The sequence below is a fragment of the Mercenaria mercenaria genome, chromosome 5 (assembly GCF_021730395.1).
Source record: "Mercenaria mercenaria strain notata chromosome 5, MADL_Memer_1, whole genome shotgun sequence".
NCBI classification, from domain to species: Eukaryota; Metazoa; Mollusca; class Bivalvia; order Venerida; family Veneridae; genus Mercenaria; species Mercenaria mercenaria.
This window is the reverse complement of record NC_069365.1, coordinates 29302322-29321262: the sequence shown is the minus strand read 5'-3', so window position 1 is coordinate 29321262 and position 18941 is coordinate 29302322. Positions and strand designations below refer to the sequence as shown.

Genomic DNA, 18941 nt, shown 5'->3' with positions numbered 1-18941 from the left:
GGAAGTCATGTGCTCTGCTAGGCGTACGATCCTCTGTTAGCTGCTGTCGCCAGTGACAAGAGGAAAAAAACTCTCAAAGTGCTTCCTAGTCGGGTGATTATGCTACTTACTTAAACAGCGAAACATCACGGTAAAAACAAATTGTTAGCAGTTTCCAGTTTATTTAATTTTGAACAATTAATCGGTTTGAAGATATCATTCAGAGAAAATGACAGCGGTGTGCTGTAATTCGAAAATTTATAGGGTTTGTTAGATGATTTTCGGAAATTATCGAAATATTAGAGTGAAATATATTTGGTATTTTTAGAGTGAAAAATATCAAATATATTTTTCACTGTTAAGAACCTATAAAATGGGTAAATTTAGTCAAAACATGAAATAAAAAGAAAATTTATTTGTCTTACATGTAAGATCAAAATATCATACACACATCTTATGTTTTCACTCGTGGCTATGCCACTCATAAAAACATTGTATCTGGTGTTCAGCCATGACAGAAATTTCAATCTTACACTTATTAAAACAAACAAAAAACAAACAAATATCCTCTATATAATAAAACCACAAAGCAGCTGTTTATACAGTCAGCTGGTTCGATTGCTAGTTTTTTTAGTCATTTAACGTCTTTGTCTGGCTGCTCCTAAAATTTCAGACGTCGATATGTAAAATAACATTTCCAGTTTCCTGGAAACTCATCTAACGACAGTTATTACCAGTGAATTGAATTTTATCGACTAGTGAATAATCCAGATTATTTTCAAAGAGAATGGCACGCACTTTTTAAGTGGTATTTTATGCCTTGTTCATATTGCCTTTATTACGTTATGTCGTAAAATGTTTACATTGTTATGCATCATGGTAATGTTTGTATGAACAAACTCTTTCCTCACAAGAAGAATTCAGCGAAGACAATTATGAAAGCAATAGCGCTTTCGGTACCAGACTGGTTCTATTTTAACTTTTCTTATGCTTCTGTTTTTAATAAAAGTATAATATTTCCCCAGATAAAAGATTCGATAAAAGATGTGACAATGAGCAAATAAACCAGCATAGTTATAACCTCTTGATGTTTACAGACACTCTTCATTTCATTGTTCTCTGATATATTTAATGAAAATGCTAATTTCGTGATTTGAACGCATATGTGTTTGAATTAACGTAAGTGCAATCTTTTTAGGTACACCTTGCATATATATTTGAATCATTTACTTGTGTTACAGTTAAAATCATTCACTAATCATCCCTTTGAATAATTTACTTGGAGACTCGTCCAGGTGGATTTGAATTAAAAATTGTTCGGTATTTGATCAATGTATAAGTGATAGGAGATGAATGACCTTCTCATTCCAGCTCAAAACGAAAGGAATTGGATTTTACCGAAGTAAATATTGTTATTCAGTTTATTGCAATTCAGTTAACATCAATAAACACCTGTTTATATAAAATGTGTGATAGACTTTTGTGTTTTAAAAAATATCTTCATCAGTGATAGAGAATCAGTACAATATTTTGTACGCAAGAATTTACTTTTGAAATTCAAAGGTATACTAGACCCAAATTTCATATTTGAAAATAATAACAAATACTAGCTGATATAGTTTATGTAAATATCAAATTAACAAATTGTGCATTAACATTAGTATTGCCTAATTCACATTTGAACCCGGCGCCGTGTGATAAATTAGTCTACGATCTTCCATGCATTTTTTGGCATTGTAGGTGGCTACGGGCTACGGCGAATGTGTTCATATTATATCGTGCCATTTTTTGTACAGGCTCTCGGGGAAGACCGGGAGAATTCCGTAAGGACGCTGCGCGGAGATTATACGGAAATCGTGCAGTTTCAGTGCAGTTGACGTGCAGTCTCCGCAAGCTTTCCACGGAAATCGTACGACGCCCATACTGTTCCATGCAGAGGCTGCGCGGAGAAGATACGGTGACGGTACAAGCCTGGACGGCAGTCTTTGTACTTAGAAATTCTCGGTGTCAGTCTGTCCACCATCTCCCGAAACATAAATGGCTCGATTCTTAGGTAATCTTACCATGCGGTTCCCGCATCAATTCCTGCATAGGGTGTTGTAGTGTTCCAGGGTGACCCGTCTAAGCAGCAAGGGCTTCACATACACCGTCCTCTTCCTGTGCCTCTGTCGGGCCTGCTGCTCATCAAGGACGGCCAGGGTTGCAATCATTGCCTGCTCTCTTCTCCTGACCTGCTCAGCTGCAATCGCAGGTATGCCGCTCTTAGTGGTACTATCATTTCTCTGAAGAGACGAATAATGAAAACATGTTGGAGATATAAATAACCATCTGAAAATGTCAAGGCTACCGCACGGCAACGGTGCGGCTGTTGTAGGATTGCCGCGCGATAATTGCTCAATATCCATGCGATTCACGGGTACTGCACGGGCAGCAAGCAATCTTGCGGAACCTGTGCGAGGGCCGAGCGAAGGTCCCATGAGTCTACAATCGCAGTACGATTTCTTTTGGGCATTAAGTCCACGAAAAATCGTGCGTTGGCTGCACGATCAGCGCACAACCTCCTAACGATGCCCGTGCGGTGATTGTTTTATGCCACCTGCGACATGTCTACGTGCTACGAGTTAAGATTTTTCAAAACTTTTCGCTAAACAATCCGTACGAAAATCGCACTGCCGCCTTCTGCTTCCGCACAGATGCCACATGGAAAGGAGGATACGGTGCAGTCTACGGGCTCCGCATCGCAAGCCAAATTTGAACTAGGCATATGCGTTAGGTTAGAAATATTACACGCTGTATACTTATATGTATAGTTGAACAAAGTATAAATGTGTACTACTACTAAAAATGAAAGTTTATTTAAAGCATCGACTGTTACTGAATGACATTTTAATTATGAATGTAGCTCTGCATTTGATTTATATATTGATGAGGATTTCGTACTTTTGTCGTAAGTATCTAAATGCAAAATATTTTATTTCTTTAATTCTATTAACAGTGGAATTTATTCTGAAAAATTAAACAAGCCGTGCCCATATTCTTGAAAGAAAGTAAAAACAAATACCCATATCCTTGAAGGAAAAAACTGTTCAAATATCAGAACTATTTTAACTGAAGATGAAACTGCATTAAAGCAGTATAAAATCTGCTATCCGCTGGCAAGTCTTCACGCATTGAAAACACTGATATACTTGACTTCACTTTCAATAGTGCAAGGAACTAGGATGATTAGCAAACACTAAACCCTCTTGAGATCTAAATAACATGCAATTATTCTTGCAGTAATAATATGTTATCAGGAAAATTGGTAGGTCGGTGACATCTAAGATTTAACAAGACCTCATGGTTTCTGGTATTTTTTGTCTAAGGGGTGGTGATTTTTATGTGTTTTATTGCATTCTTTTATTTGTATTCTGGTGTTTTCGAGGTCTTCCTTAGAGTCCTAATTCCTGTGATTGCCAGAGTTTTCCATTGTTATGGGCAAAAGTCTTGTGTTGTCATGCCTACTGAGACGGTAAAAATGTATGTTTAAGATGAATTTAATGAGATTAATTTAAGATAAATGAATGACTGTTTATATAACGATGTTTTCTCATATCATAATATATTCGTAACTTGTAAGAAAGACACAAATGACGATGAAGGAATTTCACATGACACATATTTGATCTTTGTCAGTGTTTAAGGTTGTTGTTGTTGTTTTTTGTAATTGTTCGTTTTTGTTTTTTGTTTGTTTTATTTTTTTTTTGTTCTTTTTCCGTTTTTTTTTAATTTTGTAGCGATGAAAGGTTGAAAGATGCTTTCTGTGACAAGGTAGATCATACATTTAGACACTTTGTAAGATTAATATAAATTTTTCAAGAACAGTTGGTGAAATCATAAAAATGGATTATGACCCGACCATTTTATTAGGAAACACCATATGTGTGCCCTTTACAGTTGTACACTACGCTTTCCTCTTTTATTGAGTCTGACGAAACATGTGAAAAACACTATGACTGGCAATTCTTGCCTTTTGGTCCCTTTCGTATGGCCGCCTGAATAATATGTACCAATCGAATTGCTTGGTAAGGTATTCTCGGTATTTTCAGCCATAATGAGAGATTTTGTAGGAGTGGCGCTGATTGAAGGACAGACTGAAAATGCTTCACTCTGGGTCATGTGTGACACCGAGTGAAATGATAACGCGTTCGTCATCTATAACCTCTATAAGTACAGCACCATCGAGTTGTATGCGTACCACTTGGACAGGTGTGCGCAACCAAATACTTAGTATTCTTCTGCTCATCCGGACATATTTCTGTTTTGTTAAGTTTTCTTGCTAAGTTATTTCTGTTTTCTTAAGTTTCCTTTCCTTAAGTTTTGTTTTTACAAAAAGGTTATTTGTTTTATACAGTCATTAACTCTTACCCTGCATTACAGCAACAATTTCTGATCAGTGCAAATCATCACTAACCTGCAACAACATGTCCGATACTGTTAAGACTCTAAATTTTAAATTAATCTTTCCGGTGAAATCAGTACTGTACATATTCTGAATGATTGACAAATTTGATAATAAGCTGAAGTAGGGTAAGGCTTCGTGTTGCTTCCAACAATTCCAGAAATAAAGTATAGAATGTATTTCAATATTGTTTGTTTACTGTCACCATCTTTTAAGCACCAAAGGCTCAAAGTGAGCTTTTGTGATTGTTTGGTGTCCGTCGTGTGTCCCTCCACAATTTCTAAACACAGTTTTCTTCAGAACTACTGTCCTCATTTATACAAAACTTCACAGAGGCCCCTTTCAACATTGCCAAAAGACTTAAAATACAGGTTTCTGCCCACATATAACTTGTGCTTCAGTTACATCACGCCGACCATATTTTTTAAAGATATTTCTTGTTTAGGTTTCTGTTCATCCTTATTTACATGTGCAATATCTTGCTTGAATTGTACATTTTACAGAAACGTTCGATTAAAAGATTGACAGATTATCGTTGACAATAAACAAGAAGTTCAACAAGAACAGCAGATTAAGTCACAAAATTATCAATTCCACTAAAGATACATCAACTTTCTCAAAATGCAAACATTCTAGGTGACCTGTATATTTAAAGTCCCATAAGGATTTTAATCTTATGTTATAAACAGATGTCCTATTGAAGAGTATTCATAATGACATGGTTAGAAATGCACTACTTATATAATATTGCATATAATCTTTCATGATCAGTCTTATAGTGGGAGGTAATCAAAAAGTAATGGAATTCAATTATACTTGCTAACATTAAAATCATTTCAAAACTTTGACAAACTTATGATGAATATAAAATTCGACAATAAATCAATACATTTTATGTTCATTACAAAAAAATGTGAATGGCATTTTACAAACAAGAGCCTTCAAGAGACCGGAATGGCAAAATGTATCTCCTTCAAGATTTAGTTCGATTTCTTCCGAGCAGCATTATTCAGATAACAAAATAAAGGTAACACAAACTTCATTGTTGTATCCGTTTTTGAGCAAATGAAGGTCTTAGATTTGACCTCTGAAATATAAATTAGGATTGTTTCGTGACGCGAAATGGAACAAGCTTACTAAAAGTACTGTATCAGCCTTTTCTCCAAATTGCTCTTATACCATGTTGCGGAATTATTGTTGTGTTTTAACCACTACTCTAAATTACTCTGAAAAGATTTACAAATTAAATAGGATATGATACATGCAAATATTGTCATTGACGTTTTGGTATCCATGCCAGATATTTTCCCTTGTGAATGTATTGACACAAATAATGACTAAAAATCAACTATAGCCAACTATCAGTCTATGAACAAAACGATTTCTTGAAGAGTTTCATGCATGCGTAATATATTATATGCTTAACTGTTACTTGATGTGCAACACTTTTCTTAGGACAAACTACTTTTAGTGTATTTTGAACAGATTGCAATGTTTGTATCTTTAATGTGTGAGTAGATTAGTTGCTAAATTTCGTTTTGTACTGGTGCAACTGCTGTAAAATCATCAAAGGGTTACAAGTGTAAATAATTTCATTTTTTTCTCAGCGTCTGCTTATCAACCGAAATATATATTTCTTCTGAGGGAGAGAAGGGTAGTTAAAGTCTGTATTCAAGAATGGACTTGAGAAACTCGTACACATATCGAGTGCCCGCAGTCCATGCTAAATCAATGGATACAAATAAATATCCAAGGTGGTTATCTCATGTGACATTTTCTGGGACGGGCACTGGATTATTGCTAATTCTAGTGTTGATTCTTGTTACAAATGGTTGTAATTGCTGTTTTTTTTATATTTTTGTTCAAGAGTTTGTAAATACTAAACTGTTAACCACCTATACGAAAGTAGATCAAATGATTAACAGCTGAATAGGCCGCACTAAAACACTAACATTGTCTCCGTAACAATTATATTAAAAGATTATCGCGCTCATCACTTTCAGTTTTCTAATCAAATGCATTAATGTAGAAATCAATGGATATTTTTCTACTGAGAGATTGACGATTATTCACGCAGCGTGAAAACAACTTATGAAAAATAAATAATTCATTGTGCTATTGATACGTAAGTTATTAGACTGAGGCAGTGTGACAATGTCATGTAATCTTCTATAAGAATTTCTAATAAAGGGAACTTGAAAGGAAGGTATCAGTAAATCCAAAAGTGTATATTTTTCCCGGAAGATCTTTGAGGCATTTCCATCGTTTTCTTCCTGCATTCATTTGTGATATATAGAATACCATCCGCGCTTCTTCGAGAAATTTCTTTTCCTTGAAAAACAAGCTACACAAACTACAGAATGTAGTGGTCTTTTATTTTCACAGTAATAGGGGATGAAAATCCCCGAGACGGTAACGTCCGTATATAGTTATTCGTCTTTGTTATCTGCATATACTGAGGCAATTTTTTCGATGTTTTCCGGTTCCGGTTTATGTAAACAACGCAGACTGGTTGTCTGCAAGAACATCCGAGCACCCCGAATCAGTCACAGAAATTCGTAAACCGCGCCAACATGATTCTGTACATGCAACTGAAAAACACTTTTAAAACAGTAAGGAAGTGTAAAGGCCGTCAAGTTTCTACGTGGAGTGCAAACAAACAAACAAACAAAAAATCCTAATGCCAGTGCGAGAACGCGGTGAATGACGTCGCCGTCACGGCTTCCCATAAATTTTGCAAAGTATGATATTCGCTGTAAAAGGTATGATGGCACTAAATGTAAACTTCACTGTTTAGAGAGAAGTTTCACTTTCTTTTGAGTGTTGATTATTTCTTCGTAAGTAGATATATAAAAGATAAATCCCCATGCTAGGCAGTGCCATAGTTCATATTACTTCCTGTACAACACAGTCAGACCTTTTAGGCCGAGTCTGCCAGCATGCTCAGTATCGTCCGCTAGATTCTTGTCAAGGTCTTGCTATATCACCTTTCGCCTTTCTCAGAAGTATTTAAGTATTAATTTTAAAAATTCTGATTTTAAGTATTCGTTACGCCTTTTGTGAAAATAATACTTATTAAATCTATTTTGTTCTTTTATTTTACTTCAAACATGACATGTGGTTTAGATTTGATTAATATTAGCAACAGGTGGCTTTATGTGTCTGCTAAGACCGTGCAGAAGGAATTCATTGTTATTCCCTCTGGTATTTTAAAATACTGGAGTCGATTAAATGTTATGATATCCATTTCGTCTCATGAGCAAACTACACCATAATGATCCTAGTATGCCACGCTGTTGCTTGACTGCGTTCTCTCCTTGCAAAGGTTCTCCTTAAGGAGGTAGGTTACCTTCATATTTGTATGTGTGCATGTCCAACCGGAAGCTAACGTGACGATTTACGACGACGTTTACGACAAACTAAATGTGTTTGTATATCCATTCTTCTGAAAAAAATCATGAACCTGTCTTCGATCTGATGCTTTATGGCTTAATAATGCAGAAATAATGAATAAATTGCCGCAGAAACGCTTCAAAACAATGTTGCTTTAAAATGACGTCATTGACGTCATGACGTTACGTGTCAGTTACCGCGCAAAATTAATAGCTTTAATCTTCAAGTTGAAAGTACGTAATTCTGTATTTACTTTATTTCAACTATTTTCAAATAACCATCATTTGCTCAGGTTCCGTTGATAATTTGTTACTTATATACTTAAATTAAGATCTAAAACTGTTCAAATTTCAGTAGAAAATTGTGGTTTCTTGAATTAAATTGATGTTACCATGGAAACGAAGCCCGTGACCTATATATCTAAATGTGAAATTCAATAGCGTTGACACTGGTCTATTAAAGAAACACAGCTTCGGCTTTTTATTTTCATATCCATGAGAATAATAACAGCATGCTGAACGATTTTTCCATGAAAAATGCCAGACGAGGGGTACTGCTGTAAATATTCTAAGCTGTGAAATTTGTTTGAATAAATGCAAATAACACGAAAATATAACTTACGTTAGAAATAATATGTTTTAAAGCTACATTAACTAGAAAGATAATCTTATTCAATATTTTTTATGAGATATTACGACAAAAAGCAAGATATAAGCTATTTTAAACATCTCTGTTGCCATGGTTACTTTAAACTTTGAGAAAAATAGGGTACCATGTAAAGTGCTTGGTATTTTGCTGATAATATTATCCAAATATTCCATTTTGGTCATTAACAGAATGGCACTGAAGCCGTCGAAAACCCGTATTTTTATACAAAGTTGTTTAAAAATGAGAGAAAATGAGTTACCATGGAAACACGAGCTCCGCGACATATACATTTTAAGCTTATATTAGAAAGCTAACGTGCATACTAGTAAAATTATCAATTATGCAGACTTTTACGGATATCAATGAAACTAAAATACACTGAAAAGTGTTAAATATCCGTATTTCCTTCTTCTTTCGATATGAAATACCTTTGGAGGGTCATGTTCCTCAAACATGGATAAAAACTGAACTTGAAGAGACAGAGACAGACGAAATTGAGATTGTAGCAGTTAAAACTTCGTATTACACGAAATACAAAAAAAAAATCCTGCGGTTCAACTAATCTGAATTTACCCTTGTAACAAGGTAACCTACCTCCTTAATATACTATGCAAAATTCAATTTATTGTTACTTTGAATTAACTCCTAAAAAGAGAATGCTATGTGTTATGCAAGTATATATATATATATATATATATATATATATATATATATATATATATAGCTACATCTTTTAAATGAGCAACACTGTGTTTGTTTGCTTTGCTTTGAACCTACATTGACACAATGCGAACTTCCCGCTTTTTACTTGTGGAGGTAAGCCCCATGTGTAGCTCAGATCATCATATCAGATACGGGCTTGGCACCTGCCTATAACCATCAACCTTTCTCTACGCCAGGTGCTGGATGAATCCCTCACCACCGGAGTTAATATCTCAATTGCTTTCAGATTCATTAGTTCATTTACAATGCACAGGAATAGACGTTTAAACTAGTTCTGCTTCTTTCTGGCATATCTCATATCTCTATCTGTAGGGTTATATCTAATATGTAATATAATTTATAATGATATACTATAAAGCATATCTAGACAGGTTTTTTTATACAATTGTAAGTCATTTAATGTTAGTATTTGTAACATTTAATGACACGATAGCCGCAGCAAATAAACCTTTTGTCTCATAATCATATTTCGTACTCTTCATGTCATACGTGTTCAACAATGCGGGTGACATACATTTAACAAAGGTTGCAACATTTGGAAGGCTAAACAAAGCTGCAGAGTCAGTTACTTCTTCTACTGAATTTCATACGAAACTTATGGATCAAGATAGAATATTAGATAACATTTGTTTCGATGGTATTTGATTCAAGTCTGTGGGCGATTTGAAAAAAAAACATCTATATGAAGTAAAACTAGTCACTAGGTGTATTACAGGTTATGTAGGGTAATTGTAAAGGAATATCTGTTAAATACTGGCGGTGCAAGGAATACACTATTTTAGGCTATAAGCGTTGTAAATTGTTTAATGCTATACAGTTATATTTTATTGTTTATAAATGAGTGGGCATTTCTATGATTTTAAAAATGTTGATTGATTTTAATTAAATTGTTATTTTGGGAGCTGTTATGTTGTTGTTCATTGGTCTTTGTTGCATTTGGCCAAATTGTAGACCAGGGCAGGGTCGTAGCTGGACCAAACCCAAAGTATCTGTGGATGTAACTACGGACGTCATGATACAAATCCTAAAGATTTCACAGTTATACGTAATTTAATACCTGTCATATACATATAGGTTAAACGAAGTATTAATATACATATCGTAATGGATATACGTGGATTACCACGTCTCAGGTGGTTTAACAGACATAATATCTATAACGTTAGGTTACTTCCCTAATACAAATGTACGTAGTTCGGTACTATTGTTTAATAAATAGAAACTGGGATTTCCCCTACAATCTTTACGATTATGTATACTTTAATATTAGTTTATTACGTAATTCGTTGAAGATGACGGTAGATGTGTCTGCTTATTGTGTAACTTTTCTCTCATTGTTAATAATAGGACAATTAATGTTTAACACTTCAACTGTAGAGTCGGCGGCGCTGGTAAGACAATTGATTTATGTCATAATGTATCTTTATATCAATTATTCATAGCATTTTATTTCCGTTCCGACAACATCATATTAAATGTCAATATAGCCTCTCAGGTGAAGTTATTTTGGTGAGTGAAGGAACACCACTTGCTTTCTTTTGTTTATTTGTTATCGATGTATTAATAATAAAGGAATTTAATCTTTTGTCTTTCAGATATCTTAACTACTTTCAGATTCATTTTTTCCATAAAATTTCACCAAACTAAATTAGTTCTGCTTCCTTCAGGCATTTCTCACGTACACATGTGTTTTACGGCTAGTGAATACAATTATGACTAACATATACATGTATTATCATTTGTCTATCAAAGCATATACACATATTTTAATGCATACAGTTGTACGTCATGTAACGTTACTATTTGTAACGCTTTATGAAAAGACCGTTACAGATTCATATTTAACACTCTTCTTTGCATATGGTTTAAATCTAATCAATGTAGGTGACATACTTTTAAACAAAGTGTTACATTTGGAATACTAATAGTAACTTCAGGGTCAGTAACTTCTTTAACTGAAGTTCATGCGAAACTAATTGATTAAGAATACTGGATAACATTTGTGTCAAGGGTATTTGATTCATATCTTTAGGTGACTTTTAGAAATCTGTGTCAAGTAAAACTAGGCCAATATATTTAGTAAAACAATGCCAATATTCCAATGTTATGGAACATGAAATGCAAGAAATGCAAGAATTAAAATAAATTATTTTTTGAACAATTTTTGTGGCAAGAAAATATTTTGGGCGGTATGTATATAATATAACACTATAACAAAATTCACATTTCAGCAACAGCGAAAGCTGAATTGATGTACAAGTGGTTAAGTAATTAATGCACTAAAATCCCTAAATCTCTTACGTGCGAAGAAATAAGGTAAAGAGTTGTTTTACTTAAAAAACATTATTTTGTATTTTGATCGGCAAGAAATTAAATACTTGTAATAAAAAAAATAAACAAAATAAGATATAACATTAATCAAATAAAAATGAAAACATTAGAAAGATAATGTCAATGAGTGAAATATCGTATAGATGAAATATGCGTCTATATTCGAACTAAATAAAGCAACATGTTACGGCATTATTGATATAAGAATTATATACAACTAGATAGACAAAAAGAATATCACAAAGACAAAGGAAACACGTACAGTTATCAGAAACAGTGTAAAAGAAATTTTGATTGAAAAGAAATGTAGTATGTATTTTAAAGGATTTTCAAGCAATTTAAAATGAAGCAGTTTATAAAAAACGTTGTTTAATTACGAAACAATGAATACTTTGTGTAACTTAAGCTGTCCTCCTTAAAACAGACATAAAACAGAAAAATAAAATACAAATAGCCAGTTCACGTATTTTAATAAAAAAAAATTAAATGCTTGAGGTATAAATTTACAAACATGGAGAACAAAAGACATGTTGTACCAAACTAAACACAGAACACGTATACCAGGTCAAAAATGCGGTTAAAACTCCTCGTATAACAAACTCGGCGCCAAGAATCCCGACAGGTAATTGTTTGCGTAATAGATCATTATCAATGTAAATAATACATTCTTTATCGCTTAAACTATTCTCGTCTTAAAAGGAAGCGGTTATGCACAATGCTTCAAATATATGCATTTCTTCTTTAATTAAAAAAAAGCACTGAACACAGATCAAGAGCCATTTTTCTGTTATCTTGCAGTACAATCGTATATCAGCAGTTTCCCGGCCTTGTCCACGGAACAAGTACGTCGCGGGTTATACAAATGGTACCATACGATGTTCAAGATGTTCCCACTGCCCTAGAGGATTTCAAGTACAGGTCAAATGTAGTGCATACAGCAATACAATATGTGAACCTTGTCCATCCGGTTGGTACAATGACGTTAGAGGTAGTCAGTGTAAACCGTGTTCCGGATGTAAGTTGGGGGAATATATTCGGCGCAGTTGCATCGCAACACGAGATACAAAGTGTCGAAAATGTCCTAGAGACACGTATTCTCTTTCGTTTAATTTGACGACATGCTTGAGATGTAAGAGATGTCGGCACAATGAGAAAATAGTTTCCAAATGCAACCGCTTTAGAAACACTGTTTGTGGAAACTGTTTTAAAGGTAAAACTTTATTATTTTGTAAAGTATTCTTCATGATTATGTTACGAAGTTATAAGAAGCTATATGAAGACCTTATTCATTACAGGCGTGTATATTAGACACGAATGATCTTATATTTACATTAACACCTGTAGTGCATTTCATGTAAAATGAGTATTAACAGAATAATAAACAAATACAATGATTTTATATAAGGTGTGTACTTTAGAGATTTTGGTCTGTGGGCCAGTTCCTGTAAGTCCTCTAGTTTTTCGATTTCGTAACCCAGAGATTAGGCAAAGGTTCACCCATTCTAGCCATTAATACATTCATTCCGGGATTGTTTAAGACCGGATGTCGCTTTCTATCGTATGTCAAACAAAAATTATGCTAATTTGAGTAAAGCTTGTGTATGAAAAATGCGGAACTCTCCCTCTTTGAATGTATTGTTGGCTACACACAAATTTTTCGTAGATTGTTTCAATACTGACGTTCAGATATTAGCAGTTTGCTTATGTAACTAGTCTAAATAAATTAAAGGCTCACTGTAACAATTTATTCCAAATTTTGACGATTTCTTTCAAAATTTAGGGGTTAAAATACCCCACCCACCCGAGTTACATTTTCGCCATTTTTATACCTCGTACACTAATCAAAATTACCATATTTCTTAATTATATATCATCAAATAATTGTGTTAAGATTCACAATTTTATATATTTTCATGATAAAATATAATATTTTGCAATCAGTTTGGGTTATAGACAACGTGCATAAAGATGTAATACCTATACATTACATAATGTTTCTCAATAAATCGAGCTTTTTTGTGTTTCATTCAGAAAGGTTTGGTGTACCAATAGTTTCCTCCTATTTAAGATGTCAGAGTAAGTTTACTTGTATGATTTTGACTTTTAGTTGATAATGTAACATACGTAACAGTCGCCACTCAAATTATCCACCTTGAAGAATTAGCAACATTGGAAACACTCTAACAATTGCATTTGTATGCTTTTGATTTCAATAAATCATGTTTACCAAACGTGCACACATGACCGTTTTCATTTTGTTGGACTTAACCCTGTTACTGTTCTAAAATATAGGATGTCGACAAACTATAGTAAAACAATGATGCCTCTTTCAGCATTACTGTAAAAAAAGCATAGATTACCAATTTGTATGGCTTCTGCTTCAAACATAAATAGCATATTGATAATTACCAGTATGCTTGGTTACAGTGTGTGTGCAGTCTGAATACTTTTGACTTTCATTCAAATGAAATACAGAACATGAGGGTATCTAAAAACAGAATATACGTTACCAAGTTTTAAAGTTCACTTATTCAATTTCATATTTCATATATTATTATTATTATTCCAGGCTAATGCATAAATCATCCTTTTTGGCATTGCAAAGCACCAACTTAATTAGTTTTTATACCATTACAAAGAAGAAACATACGTTACCAAGATTACATTAAGTAACATTAAAGCTAGTATATCTTTGGAGTTTAGATAGACTGTGATGGTTTAAAGACAGAGGTTGTTATATTCGATGTTGCTGATGTAATTCCTGATGTAAATAACATTTTGAAGTTATAGAGCATCATACATATGCAGTACAACATTGGTAGAGAAACAAATTAATTCTGTTAAAACATGTTTCTTCAAGTAGTTCTGTTTCTCTGTCCATAATACTTAAACTGTGGGACGGAATCACTGAACTATCATATTACATTTCCTTAATGAAAGCAAAGATGAGACTCCGTGTCCATATTGTGGAAATGGTATCATTGTTGTCAATTCTGAGCTCTTAATAAAATTCAATATTCTACTTTAAAACTATTAACAAGCTCAAACAAACTAGTTCTTTCAAAAGACGGTTTTATTCAAATGTTACGTATAGATTATCTCGGTATAGAACGGAGATTAAAACATTAAGTCTAGTAAATACCTGCATCTAAATTTGGTAACGTATGTTTAAAAATTACACACGATGACATATTATAACACCAATGTATACTATATGACAAAAATATGCTCTAAAATTTGATGCGAGAGGTTGCTAGAAGTCACTTTTTGGCATTAGTATCAGAATAAGTTCATCATACATGCATACATGCATATTGTACACAATTACAGAGTCTGCACCATTTGCTTGGAACACGCCAGTGGTGCACTGATTTCTTTGTGCCATATTTGTAAAAACCTTTTTGGTTGAGGGCTTTATTCCGTAGTTATATTAAGCTACATCCTAAAATGGACTGAAACATACGTTACTTTAAATATCAATTACAATAGGAATTAGTATTACCCATATGACCAAACAACAAACAGATACGATACACGACTTCTTGATTCCAGGACGCTTAATTTACAGAAGCTCTGTGCTTCCTGTTCATAATGTCAAGCAAATGCATGACTTTAGATGTATTCATAATAGTTTGACACGGTGATATATGACCATTTTGTGTCGATTCGCCGTAAAACGCAACACACTCACTCACTATTTCAAGAGCATGCGTATTGAAAGGATTTTGTTGAAGGATATTGAAGGGATTTGGTATTGTGATATATCTGAAAATTTCTATGTCAAACAAAATAAATAAAACGTTCAAGCACCACCAAAAGATACATCAATATACATGTATCATAAATTGCTTTATTAGGTTTAGAACTGTCTAGCTCATTTTCGTTTATGTAATCAGGATTTTGTCCTCTAAAAAGACGTCGTAAATACTTATCTTAATTGTGACAGAAAAATGCAGTTTGCATTAGAACATAAACTTTATAAATCCTTTCGAATGTTTTTAAAAAAAACATAACTGTTTGTACAAAGATCTTTTTTACTTGACTTTTAAAAGAAAATGACAATTTCATTATATGTTCGATTCTCCATTCTCGTTATTTTACTAGGATACACTAGAATATGTAACATCTGTCAGGCATCCATTTTGATATAAATTAATATTACATTGAAGCTACATTCAAAATATTTTGAATGAAATTTGAGAGTAACATGTTTAATTTTAAAAGAAATAAAAACAGCATTTAAATTATTTTACTGTAACGTCTGTTACGTACACATTTTGAAAATGGCGCCAATCTAATTAAAACAAGAGAAGTAGCTCATATTGGTAACGTAGTTTTCAACTGAAATAATTCTAAAAAAATCAGATGACTTCTATCATATTAATGATTACTTAGATCTCATCCGTATGTTTGCAAAATTATTTTTGAAAAGAAACCATCTAAATCAGCGTTATCCCTATATAATGCTAAATTGTATTCATTAGACACCAACAATTTTAAAATCGTCATTAAATTTTACTGAATGTTGCCCAGACCGACATCCATCCTTAAAAGTTTGCTGAATAATAGTATAACATCATGGTATAGCTCAACATTTGCCTTATTTCTGGATTACGACTTTCAAATTTTTTGGCCTTGGCCCACGGACCATTTGTTTTCATTTTAACCTCTGTTTCTCTAACCCCCAGAGATCTTGTGTGTAGTCTACTAGGTATTGAGCAAATATGCTAATTGTTTTGGATATTTAGACCATTTTAGAGAGTCATCAACGGGAAGCTGTTTGCGGTGCTCTCCGTGTCCTTACAAACAGCAACATCTGGTTGTTGTGCCAGAATGTCGTGATAAACTTGGAAAACGTCACTCAAATATATGTTGGCCTGGGGAAACAATGGTTTTATTCAACAGTGGAGATGAAAATTACAGTTATAACTCAGGTATAAGTTTATTTACTTGATAGCTTCTGAAACTGAAGGAAAAGGATTCGAAAGCATTTTGTACTATTTTGAAATATAGAAAGCGCTTTTAACAACCTTCCTTAAAATAGTCCTTTTAATTATTTTGTCTAATGAAGTTTTCAGATGGAGATGGAATTAAATTCAAGGATATTATTAGAATTACGTAGAACAGATACATATATAAAAAGACAGTTCTACAGGCATGATATATAGACATAATATCAGTATGTATTAGGGAGTAATCAAAAGATAAAGTTAACATTACCAAATTTTACAGACAATTTACGCATTGCCAAGAAATAGTTAAAGTTGTTTTCATAGAAAACTATCGAAATTGGAAGGTTCAAATGGACAAACTAATTGAATTACTGCAGCGTCTTTCATCTCCGTTGTATGAATTAATTTAAAGCGTAATATATCCATTATTAACCATAAGGACTGTCTAAATAAAATGATGACTATGTGATGCTTTTGTCATTTTTTGTTATATCTATTTTTCAGAGATTACAGAAAAGTTACTTGATGTCGAATTAGAAGACTACACTTATATGCGGAAATATTTAACTGCTATACCTATTATCCTAGGGTCCATTTTAAGTTGTGTCGTTGTTTTTACATCAGTGTATGTTTTCATGCATTTTACAAAGTGTGAACAGGTTTGGAAATTAACAAGACTAGTAGGGTTTGTAAACGACATAATAATTAAAATAGCAAGCGTAAAGTCGCTTGAAAATCGTGCTGATGATTGTACACAATACGAAGATTATGCTACCGTTGGTACTGACTCAGTAAAATCGACCGATGGTTTTAACTCTGACTTTAAAAAAGACAGTGAAAGTGTGTCTCAAATTGAAAGCTTGCCTTTAAAATAGACGTTAATACACCTTAATTTAGAAAAACAAAACCGATTTAATTCTAAACAGTTTGCTAGATTGCCTCAGAGAGATTTGCACACGCACCGTTAATAGCTGACATGGATAATTTAAAACTTCACACTTTAGCAAAGATATTAACATAAATCTTTTAAAATGTTATGTATGTGATAATATTACTATAACATTGTACTTCAAGGCCAATCATCCAAAACAAATCGTCTATAAAAATACGTTGTTGAATTTAAATTACGCCGAATAAGATTAGACGTTGGTACAGTAACATTGCTGACAACTTTAATAAAGCTGTGCAAAATATTACAGATTGGTTTCTGGTGAAACAAAAACAAAGTCATCACAGACATTATAAATCGTCATTTTCGTATCGATTGCTGTTTACAAGTGAGGCTTCTCTACAGAGCTGATATACATGGTTTGAAATGAAATGTACCAGAAAGAACAAAATGAAAACCTATATTTTCACACTTACCCTGCTGAATTTCTATAATGAACATGTCAATCTTTCAATTTTGACAGTACCATTAACTGTTAAAAGAGATGCTTTCAAAAAAGATACTGACTCGATGGCGAAGAGTGCAGATGATGGTCAGACTGCGTCAAGATCTGCACTGGTCGCAAAGTCAGAATCAATCGTGTCCAGCATGATGAGGGTTAAAATTTTCATTAATTTCATGTACATTGTATATTGTTGGTGAAACTCTTAAAAGGGTCTTAGACTTGTTATGTTGTTTCGATGAATACTTGCAGAAGATGTATATGTTCTACACTGTAATTAAAATAAGACTAGAATCTGTAAAAGTCTTGAGCACAGGATTTACAATTAAATGTCTACTTTTATGTAACATAATCAACCTTTGATACTTTTTGAGAAGTTTTCGGTTTGCAATGACTGAACGAAACCAAACAATGTTTTTTCCAGTACTTTTAATATACTAGACAGCAAAACTCTTCTTGCCGATCAATTAACAAAAAACATCCAATGCGCATCGTTCACTACAATACTACATTTTTACAAAACAACTTGAAATGTCGAGAATCCTTATCAATTCTAACTATTTAAGCTATTGTTGTGTTTGAAGAGCTACATTCACAATTAAATGTCACGTAAAACAGTCTGTTGTCAAGAAAAGAAATATACTGTGCTTAGCTGTGTGCACAATTTAAAACTTTACACACAGCACTACTTATACCCATAAACATGTTAATTTTGTATTTACATAGATACTATAGACATAAACTATTTGTTAATATTATATTACTTTGAGTCTAATATACATTGAATGTTGTTTTGTGCATAATATGCAGTACTCTAAGCTTACTGTGAGTTTGTTTTGTCTTCTTTCCCGTGTTTATGATTCTTTTGGTTACACTGGCAGTGATAGATGTAAAACACAAACTGACTTTTCTTTTTTTCCGTCAAATCGGGATGCTGCAAGATTCACTAGTATCCTGTCATACTACAAAACTCACCGGTTCCGCCGTGACATTTGAAATAATGTCTGGACGAACATTCATTCATGACAAAGATCGTATCATGCTTCCATGCACAGTATATACTAAAAGCGGACAAGACCTCTT

At 33.3% G+C, this 18941-nt stretch overlaps 1 protein-coding gene and 1 long non-coding RNA gene across 2 annotated transcripts in view; one reads left to right on the top strand and one right to left on the bottom strand.

Moving 5' to 3' along the window:
• Positions 1-18941, bottom strand: part of LOC123556737 (uncharacterized) — a 29698-nt gene continuing 10757 nt past the window's right edge. The window contains exon 3 of the long non-coding RNA XR_006687519.2: positions 1-2261. This is a non-coding gene — a long non-coding RNA (uncharacterized LOC123556737). The remainder of the gene's footprint in view (positions 2262-18941) is intronic.
• Positions 10397-18681, top strand: LOC123556733 (uncharacterized). The gene is made up of 4 exons (XM_045347671.2): positions 10397-10575; positions 12314-12725; positions 16264-16449; positions 16972-18681. The coding sequence occupies exons 1-4, from the start codon at positions 10477-10479 to the stop codon at positions 17340-17342; spliced, it is 1068 nt and encodes a 355-aa protein (XP_045203606.2). The 5' UTR covers positions 10397-10476; the 3' UTR covers positions 17343-18681.

Excerpts from the sequence above, each read along its gene's own strand:
- LOC123556733 (XM_045347671.2), top strand. The coding sequence starts at position 10,477 with ATGACGGTAGATGTGTCTGCTTATTGTGTAACTTTTCTCTCATTGTTA. Across the intron at positions 10,576-12,313 it reads CTGTAGAGTCGGCGGCGCTG|TACAATCGTATATCAGCAGT; the intron begins GTAAGACAATTG and ends GTTATCTTGCAG. Across the intron at positions 16,450-16,971 it reads AAATTACAGTTATAACTCAG|AGATTACAGAAAAGTTACTT; the intron begins GTATAAGTTTAT and ends TCTATTTTTCAG.